The sequence below is a fragment of the Canis lupus genome, chromosome 32, assembly GCF_048164855.1.
Source record: "Canis lupus baileyi chromosome 32, mCanLup2.hap1, whole genome shotgun sequence".
Taxonomy (NCBI): Eukaryota; Metazoa; Chordata; class Mammalia; order Carnivora; family Canidae; genus Canis; species Canis lupus.
Genome location: NC_132869.1, coordinates 3,614,977 through 3,633,741, shown reverse-complemented (window position 1 = coordinate 3,633,741; position 18,765 = coordinate 3,614,977). Strand labels below are relative to the sequence as shown.

Below are 18,765 nucleotides of genomic sequence, written 5' to 3'. Positions count from 1 at the left end.
AAACCACTTCTGGGTTTCTTGTTTTCATGACTGAATAGATAATTGTGGAAGAAGACACAGTTTTCAGTGATGATCATAAGTACCATTTTGCACTTATTCAGTCAAAGGACATATGCAAGATGCCAGAAGATATATTACACATGAGTCCAGATGCCAGAAGAGTCAAGGACTGTGTTTTATACAATAGTGTAGTAAAAAAATGGTTAGAGATCAGAAGGGAAATGATTATTCATTAAACAGTACCAAGAAAATTAGTAACGAACTAGGGGTGGTGGAAAGGGAGGAGGGCGGGGGGTGGGGGTGAGTGGGTGACGGGTACTGAGGGGGACACTTGACGGGATGAGCACTGGGTGTTATTCTGTATGTTGGTAAATTGAACACCAATAAAAAATTAATTTATTAAAAAAAGTAAATTTGAGAAACTCAGATCCTCTCCTATTATTTTCACTAAAAATAATTTTCAGGTGGATAAATATTTTAGAAATACACGTTCATTGATATTCTTTAGGTATTAGAATGGAAAAGGACTAAGAATAAAACTTAGTCACAATAAGAATAAAGTCACAATTTAAAGCTCCATGAAGTTGGAGTCAAAAAGATCATTACTTTCATGTTGCAGAATATGAATATAAAATTAAAAACAACAAATTGGGGGAAATATTTTGAACACAGATATGATAATAAAGGAGGTAGTGCCATCAACACATATGTGAGGCTGGTAAATCAATATGACAAAATTAATATTCTATCTATGGGGATGGGGAAGAAGAACACCTTAGCAAAGGTTCTATTTCAAATAAGAAAAGAATATGTGACAACTTTTTGCCTGCCTTAAATCACTTTTTCCCCACCACTGATGGTTGCTCCCCATCCCCTCCTTCTGGGAGATGACCCTACTCAAATTCATGTAGTTCTTTGGAGGCTCTCAGCCAGATTACATTGACCTCTGCCCACCTGAGAGGACATGTGATCCAGACCGGGCCATGGAAGACCCATCTCAGAGCTAAAACAATGCCTGTTAGGATCTTTTCTCTAGGTTTTAATATGGAGCTGAGAAAGAAAGCCTTTCCCTTTTCTATGAGGCTGCCCTGCTGGAATGAGTTAAACTTAGAGTTATTGGCAGTGTCCCTTCTCTCCTCACACCACACATAATGAAATCCATGTGTAAAACAAGAAAATAAGATCAAGATTCAGGGATAAACAGAGTTAAGAGAGGGAAAAGAAGAAAGAAAGAAAGAAAGAAAGAAAGAAAGAAAGAAAGAAAGAAAGAAAGAAAGAAAGAAAGAAAGAAAGAAAGAAAGGAAGGAAGGAAGGAAGGAAGGAAGGAAGGAAGGAAGGAAGGAAGGAAGGAAGGAAGGAAGAAAGAAAGAAAGAAAGAAAGAAAGAAAGAAAGAAAGAAAGAAAGAAAGAAAGAAAGAAAGAAAAGAGAAAGAGAGTAAAAGAGGAGCAAAATCCAAGAGTGTAAAAATGAGTGAATCCCTGGAGTCTATGAGGCTGATGCCACCCACTATTGGACATCCCAATAATCTGAGTCAGTTAAGTCCTTTTTTATAAAATATTTTTTTTTTATTTTGCCTGGAGTGCCTGGGTGGCTCAGTCAGGTAAGCATCTGTTTTCAGCTCAGGTCATGATCTCAGGGTCCTGGGATTGAGCTCCAGGACAGGCTCCCCACTCATGCTCTCTCTCTCTCTCTCAAATAAATAAAACCTTTAAAAATAAAATAAAATGCTTTATTTTTAATTGTAGTTTTAAAATTTACCACCTTGAGCAGTTTTAATTGTACAGTTCAGTAATGTTAAGTGTATTAACATTGCTGTAAAATATCTCTAGATCTCTTTCCTCTTGTGAAACTAAAACTTTTCTAGTTATTTTAAGCTAGTTTTGATTGCATTCCTGATACATGTAATTTAAATAGTTCAGGTTAATAGCAATATTTAAAAGATTACAAGCATATAAAAATAGAAGAAATTTAAAATAAGTTTTTATCTTTTTGCCTTTTAAATTGGCTAATATTTTTAATAAGTGGTCATATTCAGTGTGTTGGGGGGTGCTAAAGTGTATATACTTCTTAGCAGGTACAAATCTTTGGGGAGAAATGATAATATGAATAGAGTTTAAAAGTTTATCATCCCCTATTAACTCCAAGTATATCAATCTATAAAGGAAGCAATCTGAAATATAAATAATATATATGCAAGATTTTCAAAACAGAGTAAAAAATATAAAAGAATCTGATCAATGAGAGGAATAACAAATATAACTATGACATGGTCATATATAGAATACTATGTATTTAAAATTATTTTGCACTACAATATTTAATAAGGTGAAATTTTTATCAGAATGTAATACTCATCAAAAAGGCAGGATAAAAGTGTAGATACCATTAAATCTCCATTTTGTAAATATATGTTTTTATTTAAGCATAGAAAAACACTAGAAATAAGTATACCAAGATATTACTACTAATTATCTCCATATGGTGACTTTATGGATGATTGCTATTTTATCATCTCTAATTTACAAATAAAGTTTTCTTTATTAGAAGAAATTTTTTTCTTTTATTAGGAAAAATATTCTCAGATAAAATATGGAGGATTTCACATCAGAAGTAACGGAAAATACAATCTTCTTAGAAGCAGAGATGTATTTATCAATATCCTTTTGACTGTAGATGACAGAACCGCATCTTAAACTTAAGCAAGAGGGTTAACGTATTGGCTCATTTATTAGTTCAGCTGGTAGCCAAACTAATAGGGGGGTAAGAATGAAGCTGAATGCCCAAGACATTTGGAACCATGGAACTGATTAATGCCAAGCCTCTATCTTTAAAACTTATAGCTACTCCCACATATCTTTTCTCAGTATCCCAGACTTGATTTTTGACAGCAGGAAATATGATTGCCAGCAGTTTCTGCATATATAGCTCTAAAATGGATTGAGTTTGTTTTCTCTTTATTCTCAATTCCAATATCCTAGAGGAAAGCTCAAACTTGGCCCATCCTGGTCAGACTGATACCTGTACTCTTCAACGCTAGCTAAAAGATGTCCATTATGACTTGGTTCAGAAGCCCAACCTTTGACCAAACAGTTGGAGTTAGATGTAGGATTTACGTGTCACCTTCATAATCATACCACACAGTTACTGCACGAGAAAGCTACATTTACCAAGAGAAAGAAGTTGCTTATTTGAGCAAACAACAGACTAGATGTCCACTAAAAGTAGTTATTTCTTCAGAGTAAAAGGAAAGACCTTTAAAATTAGATGATACAGAAAATCTTTAGGCACTATGAAGTTGGAGAATCTACCTTGTAATAGATATAGACTTGAGAGAAAAGCAGAAAGACAAAAGATTGGGAGGGGTAGGCCGTTTTAAAATCAATACACATAAACAGTGAAGAATTTGGGAATCCCTGCTAGACCTATTGAACAGTATTTAATCAATGAAAGAGAAAAATGAGTGGAACTTCCATTTAAAAAACGCCACTCCCAAACAAATTTTAGGGAGCCTGAACATAAGTGGTAGCTAGTAAACTGATAATATAGGTACTGGTTTTCCAAATGTCCAACAGAGGGCTTAAAAAAATAAATAAAGGATATAAGAGCAATGGAAATAAAAAAAAAAGGCAAATAAATTATCAAGTGAGATAAACTATGAGGTAAATAAGGACCATTTATAAAATAATAGGAATACTGATAAACCCATTAAGATATATGGAGTATGTGTAAGGATTTATAAGGTTCAGAGTCATTTGTATTACATCTCTGAGAATGAGCCTTTGTTCCTCTTTGTTGAGATAGATAGGAACTGAAATTTCTAAATCTATGTACACAAATCTCTCATTTCTATAAGAGAATTGGGTCATATATAAAAAGCCTCTCAAACTAAAACTTAGCTTATAATGATTCAAATTATGTAAATGCAATGGGAATAGTATTATATCAGCAGCGAAGAAAAAGGAAGAACCTGGCTAGTTACAAATGAAAATAACAATGAATCTTAAAGAACATAGGAGTTAGACAGCCTAAAACAGTGCAAACAAAAGTTAAATTTTGTTGAGACCAGCTAGCACTGTCCAGATAAGAAAGTGGCCTGGTCTAAGGATCCTGTTTTTCCACTCGTGATGGAAGGCATATCCTAGTGTGGAGATACAGGCATTAATCACCAAAATCTGATATGATTAAAAATTTTAATAATCTATATAACTCCTCTTACTCTGATTCCCTGCTTATTAATATCCTTATCATCACCTGACTTCTCAGAAAAGTCCCTATAGTGAAATAGTAAGTTGGGCTTTCATGACAGTTCAGACCACTTTACTAATTTTTTACAGCAAATTAGTGTAAATCAGCAAGCATTCCCTTATATAACCCATCTGGACACTGAAAAGACTCAATTTTGAATTCTAGACCATAGTAAATTCATCAAAGTAATGTCTCCTGAGAGATAAGCAATTGGCCTTCTCTGGGAGATACTTTTTTTTTTTATCATACCACATGTTTCCTCTAACCATAGGCAGCAACACAATTTTTCAGTTAAGATTCTTAAATAATCATGTTATTTTCATCTGAGACACCTAAACAGTAGTAAGGTTCTTGGAAACTGATATTGCAAGTATAGGAATTTAATGTTATTTCAAATAAACTCCATAATATTTTTGTAATTTAAGAAATCCTTCTATAAATAATAAATTGACTGCATATTTTACTCATTGCCACTTTCATTTCTTTGTTCCTTAATGTATAGATGACTGAATTAAAAAAGGGAGTAAGAACTGCATCAAAAACAGCAAGAAATTTGTCTAAGCATGATGTGGGGTGAGGCCAGATATAAACAAAGATGCAAGGACCAAAGAACAAAATCACCACCATGATATGAGCTGACAAAGTGGAGAGGGCCTTGGATGAGCCTCTTGAGGAGTGTTTCCTAACAGTGATCAGGATAAAACTATAGGAGACAATCAATATGAAGAATGACCCCAGAGATATAAAACCACTGTTGGCTGTGACCATGAACTCTAGACTGAAAGTTTCTGTGCAGGCAAGTTTGATGAACCGAGGGAAGTCACAGTAAAAGCTGTCCAGCACATTAGGGCCACAGAATGGCAATTTTATAACAAAAACCAGTTGAATCATAGAGTGGGCCAAGCCAACTACCCAAGCAGCAACCAGAAGCAAAATACACATTTTTCGGTTCATAATGGTCAAATAGTGGAGAGGCTTACATATGGCCACATGTCTGTCAAAGGCCATGGCGATGAGCAGCATCATCTCCACACCACCAATGACATGGAGAAAGAAGATCTGAGTGATGCAACCACCAAAGGAGATGACTTTACGTTTTCTGAAAAGGTCGTAAATCATCTTAGGAGAAATGACTGAAGAAACTCCCAGGTCAATGAAGGAGAGGTTGGCCAACAGAAAGTACATGGGAGAGTGCAGGTGAGGGTCAAAAGTCACAGTGAGCATGATGAGGGAGTTTCCCATCATGCTTGCCACATAAAACATGGAGGAGAACACAAAGAGGAGAAGCTGGATCTCCCAGGAGTTGGTGAGTCCCAGGAACACAAACTCTGACACCACAGAGTGATTCGCTCCACCCATTAATTCTATCAGCTAGAATGTTTCCAGATTAAATAAATAAATAAATAAATAAATAAATAAATAAATAAGAAACTAAAATAAGAATGTTAATGAAGTTCTATATTATAATGATTAATTATTTAAGGATATTCATACTGTGAAGACTATATATCCCCTCAGTTCTTTCACAGGGCCATTATGAAATAAGCATTTTACCTGGTGTCACCTAAAGCAGTTGAGTCACTTCCATCCCTAACACCATGGTTTCCAGGACTATTCACCTATAAACAAGAAAATGAAGCAAACATTGTAGATGTACATAGCAAGGATTGGGAGGGAGAAGGAAGGTGGTACAGTACAACACAATGAGGAAAAAGAAAGAGGTAAGAAAAATGGCATTTGCCAAAATTCATTGGTACTACTTTAATTGATGAAGGGACAGGAGAGGATCAATGGTTATATGGCAACAATGATATTAGTGTGCATTTCTTCATCCCCAGCAAATTCCAAAAGCTTAGGACTCCATTTGGAATACAACTGCCAACTGACTGTCTTGCTAGGATGAGCTATGGCACCACTAGAGAAAAAGGAAGGGAAATTTATTTGTAGGAGGCCAACTTTTACAAAGCACAATTCCATGGGAGTAACTATAAACAAGGTTCACAAAATTAATTATGAAGAATCTGGACAGATAAATCAAATTGGCTTCTTTATTCCTTAACTTCCTTCATCAACCTTAACCTCTTTTATCCCTCTTATCTCCTCTCTGTGCTTTAAACCTCTCAAGTGTCTGGGATCTAATGCCAAGTCTGACTGTTCTCTGACCCTATTCTGGGTGACTACATGAATCTCTTTAGTTCTTACCCTTTATTTTTTGGCAGGCAATATGTTACCACATGGAAGGTATATTCTCTGGTCTGTGTGTCAAACAAAAGAGCTGGTAAGGTAAAGGTACATGAATGCACAAAAAGCCTCACATCTGGAACTGAAAGGAAAGGGCAAGAGAAACCCTGCAATAGAAAAAAAAATGGATCTCAAAGCTTTGTCTTAATATGTGTATTTATATGCACATATACACACACCTTAGTTGTGCATGAGTGAAATCAGTCATAAGAACATTATACCACAAATCTCATGAGTGATTACTTAGACCAAATTAATCATTTACAAATAAGAAAACAGTAGTCCAGTGAGGAAGAAAAAACTAGTTATAGACAGAGAATCTGGGTTTTCAAGTCCACATATGGCTTCAGATTCCACATGCTAGAAAAAAATCATAGGGTGAGAAGAGATATGCCAAACCTAGATCTACTCAGTCCAAAATGGTAGCCACTAGTTACATATGGTTATTAAATGAAACTAAAAATTTCCTTGGTCATACCAGCCACATTTCAAGTGCTCCACAGCCTCATCTAGAGAGTGGTTATGGAAAGGATAGTGCAATACAGAATATTTCCAATCACTACTCATCACTTAAAGGTAAATCAAAATCCCATTTCCTCCATGAAAAATTTCCTAGTAACTCCACTTTTGATTAATCTCTTCTGTTATTCCTAGAAGTTAAGAAACTTAAATTTTAATTGAAATATAGAAGTTATCCACATAAAAATAAACCTCCATATCTAGCATCATAGAAAACATTGCAGATGTCTACTCTTGGCCAGGATGGACATACAAGAGTCCAGGAAATTCAGAGACAGCTTTACAAAGGAGAAAGGACTTGTGAGTTTTGAAAAAACCAACTGCAAGAGTTTAATAAATTGAGAAGGGAAAAGAAAGCATTCTGAAAAGAGATAATAACTGATCGCTTATTTAGAGCAAATCAGTTGTTATTAATCATAATTCCTCAATGGGTTCAATTTTATAGATTTTCTCTTCTCAAATATATTGTAAGTTTGAGGAGGGAAAGAACCATTTCTTCTGACTCTTACATTTCCTAAAATACAGTTAATAACACTTCTCTGAAGTAAAGCCATTTTCTCAGGTCCATACTTTTTCACAGTTGCTGTTTTTCTGATCTATCATCTCTTTCTATGAAGTCCAGTATGCACAAAGGAAGTCTCCAAATTCAAAACTAAGCATTAACACATTTCCCAATCACTCCCAAGAGAATGCCTGGTATTCTTGCTATAAACTTCCAGCTGGGGAGAAGGGAAGCCTTAGCTCAAGACTTATAATGGCCCATGGCTTAACTTCATGGAGTTTTAGAAAATAAGAAGAAGCACATTAAAGAAAAAGAAAGGGTTGGGGGGAGCAAGAATTCCAGTAGCAGCCAGCATAGCAGAGAGCTTATAGTTTCTATTTTCCAGACCTCATGATGCAATTAGTAATCTTCCATGTCATTGTTAAAGTCAAAAAAGAAAATATAGATTTTTTTTCTGCCATATTCTAAAAGTTTCTAAAATATTTAATGATGGAATCTTAGAGCTTGAAAACCATACATTATTTTTATTGTACATATTTATTGTATATATTTACTAAGCACTTCACATGTTTGATCCTTATAATTACCTATAGGTATTATATCTGATAGAATTATTTTCATTTTTAGATGAAAAACCTCAAATTCAGAGAAGTTAATAACTTACCTAAAAACATAGTTACTTAGTTTGAAACCAAAAACCAGACCTTCTGATTCCAAATCCAGTGCTGTTTTGACTACATCACACAAATATGTATATCTGTTCATGATCTAAAACAATTATCCCATTATGAACTTTGGGCAAGAATGCAAAAAATGTACCTCTTAAACAGACATAATGTTATATGTCAATTATATTTCAATAAATCTGGGGGGGGATTCCATTTTATTCAGAAGAATATTCCATCCGACCAACATAAACATTTAATAACCACATAAATTAACTTACCCAAGATTTTATAGCTACTGGTGGCAGAGCCAAGATTTAAACCTACATATTACTGCTACAAGTTAAGGGGAAGGGAGAAAGGTGACTGATGATCAGAATGGGGGAAAAAACCACCAAAGGTTTGGTGTTAGTAAAAGACACCAGGGGCGCCTGGGTGGCTCAGTTGCTTAAGGTCTGACTAAGGCTCAGGTGATGATCTTAAGGTCCTGGGGTCAAGCCTTGCTGTCAGGCTCCCTGCTTGTCTCTCTCCCCCTGTCCCTCCCCTTCCTCCTTCCTCTGTTCCTGCGTGCAGGCTCTCTCTCAAATAAATAAACCTTTTTTTAAAAAGTGGGGGGGGCTAATCAAGACAAGGGGCCATTTACTCATAAAAAACCATAATAACTAACAGATGAGGAATATCCTACCTGGAGACAAAAATTTAGAATGCATCCAAAATTTGAAGTCATGAGAAAGAAAGATTTGCTTAAAGGATAGCATGTAAAGAGATAAAAGAAAACTAATAGAGGAAACATCCATTGCCAAAAAAGTACATAGTATTTGTCGTCCTTAATTTTATTACTATTACTACTATTTTTACATATTATCTGTCTTTTAAAAGTCCTGTTTCAGTGTACAAAAAGCAGGGGGGAAGGAATGTCAAAGAAATGAGTAATGGCTCATTTTCACAGGCTAAAGAGTGATCAAAATTAGAAGACTAAGTAAAAGGCATAGATTTAGGGCCGAGATATCACTGGTACCATTAAAAAGGGATGAAATCTAAAGCAGAGAGAAAATTAAGATTTTAGCGAGGTAACAGATGGTGTTAAAGTGTAGAAAGCAAAATCAGGAAATGACAATTTCAATAATACAGGGGAAAAGTTTTGAGGTGGGAGGAGTGGGAAAATAAGGCAACATGCTATGTGTAGAAAATATGTAGAGTGTCAGAAATCAACAAATCGTTACAAGATAGTTTCCAAGCAACTATGGGAATCTTGTTGAAGAGGAGTATCATTATCATGAACTTAGCCAATAGCTAGATGGAAACTTTTTGTGACACCATTCAGAAATGTTCAGGAACTTCATATTCTGAATTTTAGAGTAGCACATCTGTGAGGCACAAAAAGCAGAATGGAGTATCAAAAGAGATCCTTTATTTGTTTTGTTTCTTAGATTCTACATACGAGTGAAATCGCATGGTATTTGTCTTTCTCTGACTTATTTGCTTAGTGTCATACTTTCTGGATCAATCCCTGTTGTTGCAAACATTCTTTTTATGGATGAATAATATTCATAGTGTGTATATATATATATATATGATATAAGATAAGATATATATATATATCTTCTTTATCCATTCACATATCAATAGACAGTTGGGCTGCTTCCATAATTTGGCTATTGTAAATAATGCTGCAATAAATAATGCTCACCTTGATGGTTATGAAAGTGGAGATGGCTGGGGGGATAGGTGAAGAGGATGAAGAGTACACTTATAATGATGAGCACTGAGCAATATATAGAATTCTTGAATCACTATACTGTACACTTGAAACTAACTTAACACTGTTAACTCTGGAATTAAAATTAAAAATTTTTTAAATAAGATACATTCCCTTAAAAAAGAGCAAGATATAGAAAGAAAGAGATCCTTGGAGGTCTGAGGTCACAATGAAATTCTTTAACCAAATTAAATCCTGGGCAATGCAGCAAGTGCAGCCAAAGATGAGGGGACATGTGGAAATAACAGAATACAGATCAGAGCTCTTAAAAGCAGTAATTACAGTAGCTATATGCTTGTGATAACTCTTTTACTCTTTTCTCCCATATCTTGATTCTCAAAACTATATCCCCATTAAAAATCAACTTCACTACAACATTATGACTACAGTTAACTCTGCTATATGGTATATAAGAAATTTGTTAAGAGAGTGAATGCCTGGGATGCCTGGGGGCTCAGTGGTTGAGCATCTGCCTTCAACTCAGGGCATGATCCTGGGGTCCTAGGATCAAGTCCCACATTGGGCTCCCCACAAGGAGCCTGCTTCTCTCTCTGCCTATGTCTGCCTCTCTCTCTGCATCTCTCATGAATAAATAAATAAAGTCTTTTTAAAAAGAGAGTTAATGCTAAGCGTTCTCATCACAGGAGAATTTTCTCTTTCCCTTTTATTTAATCTATAAGATGATGGGTGTTAACCTATTGTAATCTTTTTACAATATATGTAGATCAATCCATCATACTGTGCACATTAAACTTATAGTGATGTATGTCAATTATTTCTCCGAAAAGCTAGAGAAAAATCAACTTTACTTTCCTTCACATGCCTTTCTGTACACAAGTTGCCTCCCACTCTTCCTTCTTGTACAATTTCTCCTCCTGCTCATTTTATCATATCCTTCCTCTCCTATGAAGGGGATTCTTCTTCTGGTAGACTATGGTTCACCAACCCCTCCACTCCTCTTCACTACAACCTACATAATCCATCAAAAGATCTCAGGTGGCAGCATGGTCAGGGAATCAGAGGAGATCCATAGGCTGAATTTTCTCCTGTGCATAAGCATTGCCCATGTCCTTCTATCCACCCTCCCCAGGACAAGGAGCTAAACAAAACTCTGCTGTTTTGAGAAAGGCACCTAATTAAGCTATAGCAGAAAGTGGTGACCAAATAATGCATTAGAGTTCTGGGATTCTCAGACTGAGAGCATCAGGCCATGGGAACTGTCTTATGGGATTACAAGGGAGGGAGGAAAGAGGTGTAGGATTTTCTTGTAATAAATAAAGATCCCTCATTTTATTTCTTATATACTTTTTACCTTTATTTTATGATATGACCCAGGAAAATCCCTATTGAAAGAAAAGATGCATTTTCTAATTTTTAAATGGAAAAAAACTCCAAAACTTCCATTAAAAAAAAGTTGTAGAACTTAGAAATCTTGACATATTTTGTCAACTAAGTCTTTGTGTGTGTTCAAAGCTCTAGACAACAATTAAGAGCAGCAAGTATGAGCAATGAAAGACTCAGAATAATGGAAGAAGATGTGAACACTTGGAGTAGGAACAGATAGGACAAGAGACACAGGGATGGAGATGGGGAGATGTGTGCACAAACCCCTTACTTTCCAGAGAATCAAAAGGAAACCAACTAAAGGAATTGTCAGAGTGTAGCAAATTTGAAAACCACAAAATAATTCATCCAAAAACTGTTATACAAAGACACACAATTAAATACATTAAGATTATTACCTTCAAAATAAAGCTCAGAATACAATTTTCTTGGATTTTACATATATTAAATATGAAAAACATTAAAATGAAATACATTTCAAATAAGAGTATAATCATTACAGACCTTCTTCTACTCTAGTAAATCAAATATAGTAGAACCAATAGAAGACAAAAAATAGAATGAATTGACTATTCATAAAGGAAGAAAATTAAAATGCCAATAAAGATATAGAAGTAGAAAACCTGTAGGCAAAGAAACTTGGTGTTTATCCTTTCAACATTACATTGGGTAAAAAGCACCCAAGCATTATCCAGGAGAATATACTTAATTAATCTTTAAGTATTGATTAAAGGATATAGATTTAGTGAAGTTCCAATTTTCCTCATAGATTTTTGCCCAATAAATAGATAGATCAACAGATATAGATAGATAGATGATAGATAGATAGATAGATAGATAGATAGATAGATAGATAGATAATTTCTGTCCAATAGAACAGATAATCCCAGCTATTTATGGCCTGTTGAACATTAACCAGTGTTCTATCTATAATTCAGCAATCATACTAGAATTTCTTTGGAAAAATACCTATGGATGCCCTAAGTTTTTTCCAGGTTTACTGAGATATTGGCATATGATATTATGTAAGTTCAAAGTGTACAGCATGTAAAAAATAAATAAAAATTTAAAAAATAAAGTGTACAGCATGATTTGATACATACATTATAAAATGATTTTCACAATAAAGTTATTTAACATCTCCACCAATTCAATAATTACCATTATTATGTATATGGTGGTAATATTTAAAATTTACACTCAACAAAAAAAATTTACACTCAACAATGTGCGTGTGTGTATATATATATAGTGTATATAATATAGTATTGTTAGGCATTGTTACTATGCTGTACATTAAATCCTCAGAAGTTTTCCATTCTAAAGCTGGAAATTTGTACCCTTTGGACAATATCTTCCCATTTTTCTGACCCCTTCATCCTTGGCAATCACAGTTCCACTGTTTTTGAATTTTCAAAATTCCACATATAAGAAAGAATGTACAGTATTTCTCTTTCTCTGCCTGACTTATTCCAACTAGCATAATGTTCTCAAGTTCCACCTATACTGTTGAAAAAGAGGATTTCCTTCTTTTTATGGCTGAATAATATTCTGCTGTGTGTGTATATGTGTATATCATAGCTTCTTTACCCAAATATCCATCAGGGACATGAAAGTTGTTTCTTTGTCTTGGCTACTATGAAGAATGCTGCAGTGAACATAGGAGTGCGGGTATCTCCTTGACACAATGATTTCGTTTTCCCCAGGTATATGCCCAGAAGTGAGAGTGTGGGATCATATGGTAGTTCTATTTTTAATTGTTTGAGGAACCTTCAAACTGTCTCCATAGTGGCTGCACAAATCAACATTTCCACCAACAGTGCATAAAGTTTCCATTTTATCCACACATCCTTGCCAACACTTATCCCTTGTTTTTGATAACAGCCATTCTAACAGATATAAGATACTATTTGATTTGCATTTCACTGACAATTAATGATGTTGAGCAATTTTTCATGTACCTGTTGGCCATTTGTATGTCTGGGGAGATGTCTATCCATTCTTTTACTCATTTTTTGATTGGATTATTTATTTTACTATTAAGTTGTAGGAGTTCTTTATATATTTTGGATACTAACCCTTTATAATATAGATGGTTTGCAAGTATTTTCTCCCATTCTGTAAGTCATTTCTTCTGTTATGCAGAAGCTTTTGAGTATGATGAAATCTCTTTTCTTTTTTAAGATTTTATTTATTTATTTGTGTCTGCACACACAAGCAGAAGGATCAGAGGGGGAGGGAGAAGGACAAGAAGACACTAGGCAGAATGCAGAGCCTGACATGGGAGAGATGATGACCTGAGCTGAAATCAAAAGTAGGATGCTTAACCAACTGAGCCACCCAGATGCCCTACCTACTTCTCTGGGTGTGACTGTATATGCAGGGGTTTATCAGAGGCTCTTGATTCGTTTCATTGATATATATGTCTGGTTTTATGCCAGTACCACACTATTTTAATTACTATAGCTTTCTTTAATAAACTTTGAAATTAGGAAGTGTGATATGCCCGGCTTTGCTGTTCTTTCTCAGGATTGCTTGGCTATTTAGGGTCTTTGGTCACATCAATTTTAGGATTGCTTTTTCTATTTTGGTGGGGAAAAATGCCATTGTAATTGTGATAGGTATTGCATTGAATCTATAAAAATATAAAATTAATAATTATGGAATATTTGAAAGTGTTTCATAGTTTGAAAGAGCTTTGAGTAAATATTTTATTCATTCTTCCAATCCAGAAACACAAGATATCTTTCCATTTATTTGTGTCTTCTTCAATGTCTTTAATCAATCTCTTTGGATCTTCTACCTTCCTGGTTAAATTTATTTTTAAGTATCTTATTCTTTTGATGCTACTGTAAATTAGATTTTCTTTATTTCTTTTTCAGGTAGCTCATTGTTAATGTCAGAAAGGCAAGGGATTTCTGTATGTCGATTTTGTATCTTGCAACTTCACTACATTCATTTATTAGTTTTTAAGGTTTTATGGAGGAGTCTTTGGGATTTTCTGTATTAAAGAAAGTCATATCAACAGCAAACATAGACAATTTACTTTTTCATTTCTGATTTGGATGCCTTTTGTTTCTTTTTCTTACATCTCTGCTGTGGCTAGGGTGTTCAGTGCTATGTCGAATAGAAGCAGCAAGACTGGGCATTTCTGTTTTGTTTCTGATCTTACAAAAAAAAGTTTCAACCTTTCCCCATTGAGTATGGTGTTTGTTGCCTCTGGATTTGTCGTACGTGGCCTTTATTTTGTTTAGGTACATTCCCTCTACACCCAAAATGGTGAGAATTTTTAATCATGAAAGTATGTTGAAGTTTGTTGAATTCTTTTTCTGTATCTATTGCTATGGTCATATGATTTTTATCTTTGACTCTATTAGTGTGGTATATCATATTTATTGATTTGTATATGGCCATCAAATTATCACTCTGTATACCTCAAAGTTACATATGTATCAATAATACCTTAATATAGCTGGAAAATATATTGTTGGGCTGGTGAGACTGGGGACCTCAAAATAGCTTACTGGAGGCCAGCAACCTCCCAATAAGGCCGCCTTGCCCATCTACCCCCAACCCCCAATGCCTCGCTGCCCTACCCTAACTTAGTTTACAAGATCTGTAGCCCTTGCCCTAACTGGAATGCCGCCCTACCCCCATCTTCCCCCGAAAACTCTTTATAAACCCCACTGTGGTTTGCCTGGGTGTGACTTCCCTGATTCAGGCCTCCTCTCCGAGTCTCAGAAAGGAACCTTGCCCAGGAGCGCTCCCCATTAAAGCACTCTGAACCTACCACCTGACTCTGCTGTCTTTAATTTTCTCCGCTGATCATCAAAAGAAAAATTAACATATATAATCTATTTCTCTAATTTTAAGATTCTGTCTTTACTGGGCAGCCCAGGAGGCTTGGCAGTTTAGCGCCAACTTCAGCCCAGGGCCTGATCCTGGAGACCCGGAATCCGGGCCCACTTCGGGCTCCCTGCATGGAGCCTGCTTCTCCTTCTGCCTTTGTCTCTGCCTCTCTCTCTCTCTCTCTCTGTGTGTCTCTCATGAATAAATAAATCTTTAAAAAAAAGATTCTGTCTTTACTAATCGTTGTTGAAAAGAAACTAGACTTATAGAGGCACCTGGGTGTCTCAGTCAGTTAAGCATCTGTCTTCTGCTGAGGTCTTGATCCCAGGGTCCTGAGGTCAAGCCACACTTTAGGCTCTGTTTCAGCTGGAAGCTTGCATTTCCCTCTCCCTCTGCCTCTCACTCACTCTCTCTCTCAATAAGTAAAATCTTTAAAGAAAAAAAAAAAAAGAAAAGAAAAGAAACTAGACTTATCAATGTAATCATTTAACCAGGAAACCACATTTGCCCCCAGAGAGTTCCAGTTGTCTACTTAAGTTATAACACAATATGTTGTTGTTGTTGTTGTTGTTGTTGTTGTTGACCAGTCCCAAATGTGCAGTGTGACAATGAATAAATACACAGTGGGGATCTCAAAGCCTCAAGAACTGAAAGCAAGCTCTTCCCTTACGGGCTGCATTTATTCAGTTATTACACAAAAGCAGACAAAGCACGCCCTCTGTTTCTCCTTTCAATCTATTTTAGGGGTTGTTTACATATGAACTGAGGTCGGCAGCTCTTTTGCACAGGACAAAAGGATGAATCCATATTGTTTACAGCTTGACCTTGCATAAGATAAAGTTTCCATCTAGACTGTCACATACATGTGATGAAGTTTTGGAATTATAGGTGAGGTCCAGAGCCAATGACCAAGAAAAAATCCTTGAGACGTCTTTGGTGCAAAATGGTGGTTTTATTAAAGCCCGAGGACAGTACCCGTGGGCAGGAAGAGCTGCTGCCCAGGGCCTGTGAGGGGTGGCTGATTATACTCCTGGGAGTTGGGAGGTGTTTGAGGATAACGTGCTCTCTAAGGAATCTTGGAAGCAAGGTTTCCAGAACCTTGAGGGGGTGACTTATCACCGGCTAATAAAACCTGAGTCATGAGACCCTTCAGATGGATATCGGTGGCCCATGTGCTTGGGGGATGATCATCAACATGTATCTTGGGGAGGTTAGAGATAAAGGAAATTTCTAAAGGAAATTTTATATGTTAAAATAGACTTACAGGCTCCTGGCGGAAGGCTAAGATTGTCTTCTGCCCTTAGCAAAGTATGAACATTGAGCAGTTGAGTCTGTAGAGGAATGTCCCTCTGCCTATTTCAAGGACTTGTCAATGTGCACCCTGGTTTGTCATCAGCTAGTCCTCTGTTCCCCCATCACATGGCATCTCTGTTTGCAGAGTTTACTGTATGGACAGTTCCTTCTGGAACCTTCCATGCAGTCATTCCTCAACAATATGTTTATTATTAGAAGTAAAATTTGTTCACTAAAGCTATAAAACTACTCAATACTTCTGTGATAAGTAAATCTATCTCTATTAAGGTTTAGAGATCTTTCTTGCTAAGTCAGAAAACTTCAGCACCTAAGTCCACAATTCTCTTTGCAGCCCTAAAAACTATAAGTCAAGTCAAACTCCAGAAGCTCTTTTTTTTTTTCAGATAGCAACTTCCAACACAGGGTAATAATAAATAAAAACTATAAGTCAAGTCAAACTCCAGAAGCTCTTTTTTTTTTCAGATAGCAACTTCCAACACAGGGTAATAAAATAGTGCTAGCTTAGCACTAAATCACAGGTACGCCAAAAACTTAGAGCTAGAATCACTAAAGGGCTTTCAGTGAGAGCTCCTGATCTCTGCAGCTAATCTCTAATTAAGGATAGAACCAGTTTGTTTTGTTTGTTCTTTTTTTTTCCTATAAATTTGCTGGAAGCATTAATGAGATAAGGGAAAGGAAATTCATGAAATTACTGGGTAAGGATCCTAGGTCATATGATGCTTGTAAAAGTTGTACTTTTCCACTCATGAACTTTCATAAGACTCTATCTAAAAGCAGTTTTAGAAATTAAGAAAATAGGAGCAATACATTCTCAGGAGCAAAAAAACAAATAACAAGCAATGACTCCACCATAACTATAAACTGACCAGTCATGAAAACACACACACACACACACACACACACACAAGTATTGAAAATGAACAAGGTGTACCACATTCCACTTCCAGTTAACAAACATTTGCTAAGCCATGTCTCAATAAAAACCCTAAGTGAAATTTGTTCAAGTAGTCACTACCATAGTCTTCTTGAATAAAGCACTTGCCTTTGCCTCTAATTAGAGCCTAATTAGTTGCAATTTCTGTCTTCTCCGTGTGACAAAATAAAAAGGAAAATTAAGAAACAGAAGAAAGTGTTGAATTGAAATATTTTATAGAATCCAATATAGAAACAGACTAAAAAAAAATTTAAAGACTTGTAGTTTGAAGGAAATGGGAAGCTGAAAGCCCATGATCTGATTCAGTCCCATATTGGGAAAGCAATCTTTAAACTTTTGCCATAAACAGCATGTACTGACACTGCCATTGACAGAATCCATTTCCATTGCTCTGAACGGGAAATATGCATTACTATCAATTTTCTCCAAATTAACTTCTATTTCTATAGGACTGTAAAATAGCCTAATCAAAGACAAAGGCCCATGTTCCTGTAGAACCACACAATCCCAGAGGATTCCCTAGCCAATGCCCAGTATTCCGCAGAAGCAGCACCCAGTAATTTGCCATTTCCAAGTCACTCTCAATTTTTTTACTAACAGAAAATATTTCCTTGTTTCCCAGAACAAGACCTGATTAATTTGAGGGGGGAAAAAAAAGTCTTCCCTCCAGTACAATCAAGTGAGTTCAAAGGAAAGTAAAAATTCTCCTGTGGTTACCCATTGGCCAAATCTAACTGCCTCACTGAAGAGAAACTAGTCTGCAAAAGTGTTTAAAATGCTATCCCACAGTAAACTTCTCCCTTTCCCTCTGCAACTCCGCCACTCGTTCTCACTCACTCTCATTCACTCTCTCAAATAAATAAAATCTTTAAAAAGAAAGAAAGAAAGAAAGAAAGAAAGAAAGAAAGAAAGAAAGAAAGAAAGAAAGAAAGAAAGAAAGAAAGAAAGAAAGAAAGAAAGAAAGAAAGAAAGAAAGAAAGAAAGAAAGAAAGAAAGAAAATATAGAAAGTAATAATTAACATGAGGGAGAACAAAGAGATAAAACTTACAAATAAGTCATAATTTGACCTCTAACCAGAAAAGACTGACTTACAACATTAACTAACTGATAAAATCTTTCTCATTTTAGTTTTGAAAATCAACAAAAATCCTTTCTGGCAAAGGAAGTTGGTTAAATGCCAAGGCTATTGATGGAAAGTGGTAAGGATATAGATTAAAAATGCTCTGTTTTGATTATATTTTTCTCTTTTTACACCTTAACTTGTTTAAAAGATAACTGTATGAAAACAACATAGCCAAACAGAAGATTTACATAAATTTGTGAGAAGTTTTGTTGGTTTTTCAAAAAGGCTGGATACCTTTTGTCATTCTAGGCTACTTGATGGATTCTGA

At 35.6% G+C, this 18,765-nt stretch overlaps 1 protein-coding gene and 1 long non-coding RNA gene across 3 annotated transcripts in view; both read right to left on the bottom strand.

Annotated features, from left to right (window-relative positions):
* Window positions 1-11,050, bottom strand: part of LOC140622546 (uncharacterized) — a 51,538-nt gene extending 40,488 nt beyond the window's left edge. The window contains exons 1-2 of one of the 2 annotated variants that reach the window (XR_012022284.1): window positions 10,907-11,050; window positions 5,801-5,865 (exon numbers count right to left, since the gene is read on the bottom strand). This is a non-coding gene — a long non-coding RNA (uncharacterized lncRNA). Of the gene's footprint in view, window positions 1-5,800; window positions 5,866-6,448; window positions 6,591-10,906 lie in introns of those variants that run through there. The other variant, XR_012022285.1, reaches the window with a different exon arrangement.
* Window positions 4,667-5,605, bottom strand: LOC140622679 (olfactory receptor 4F3/4F16/4F29-like). The gene has a single exon (XM_072808337.1). It carries the CDS (start codon window positions 5,603-5,605, stop codon window positions 4,667-4,669), a length of 939 nt encoding a protein of 312 aa, XP_072664438.1.
* Window positions 11,051-18,765: the final 7,715 nt, after the last annotated feature.

What these genes read in the sequence shown, in the direction of transcription:
- LOC140622679 (XM_072808337.1), bottom strand. Translation starts at nt 5,605, where the DNA reads ATGGGTGGAGCGAATCACTCTGTGGTGTCAGAGTTTGTGTTCCTGGGA.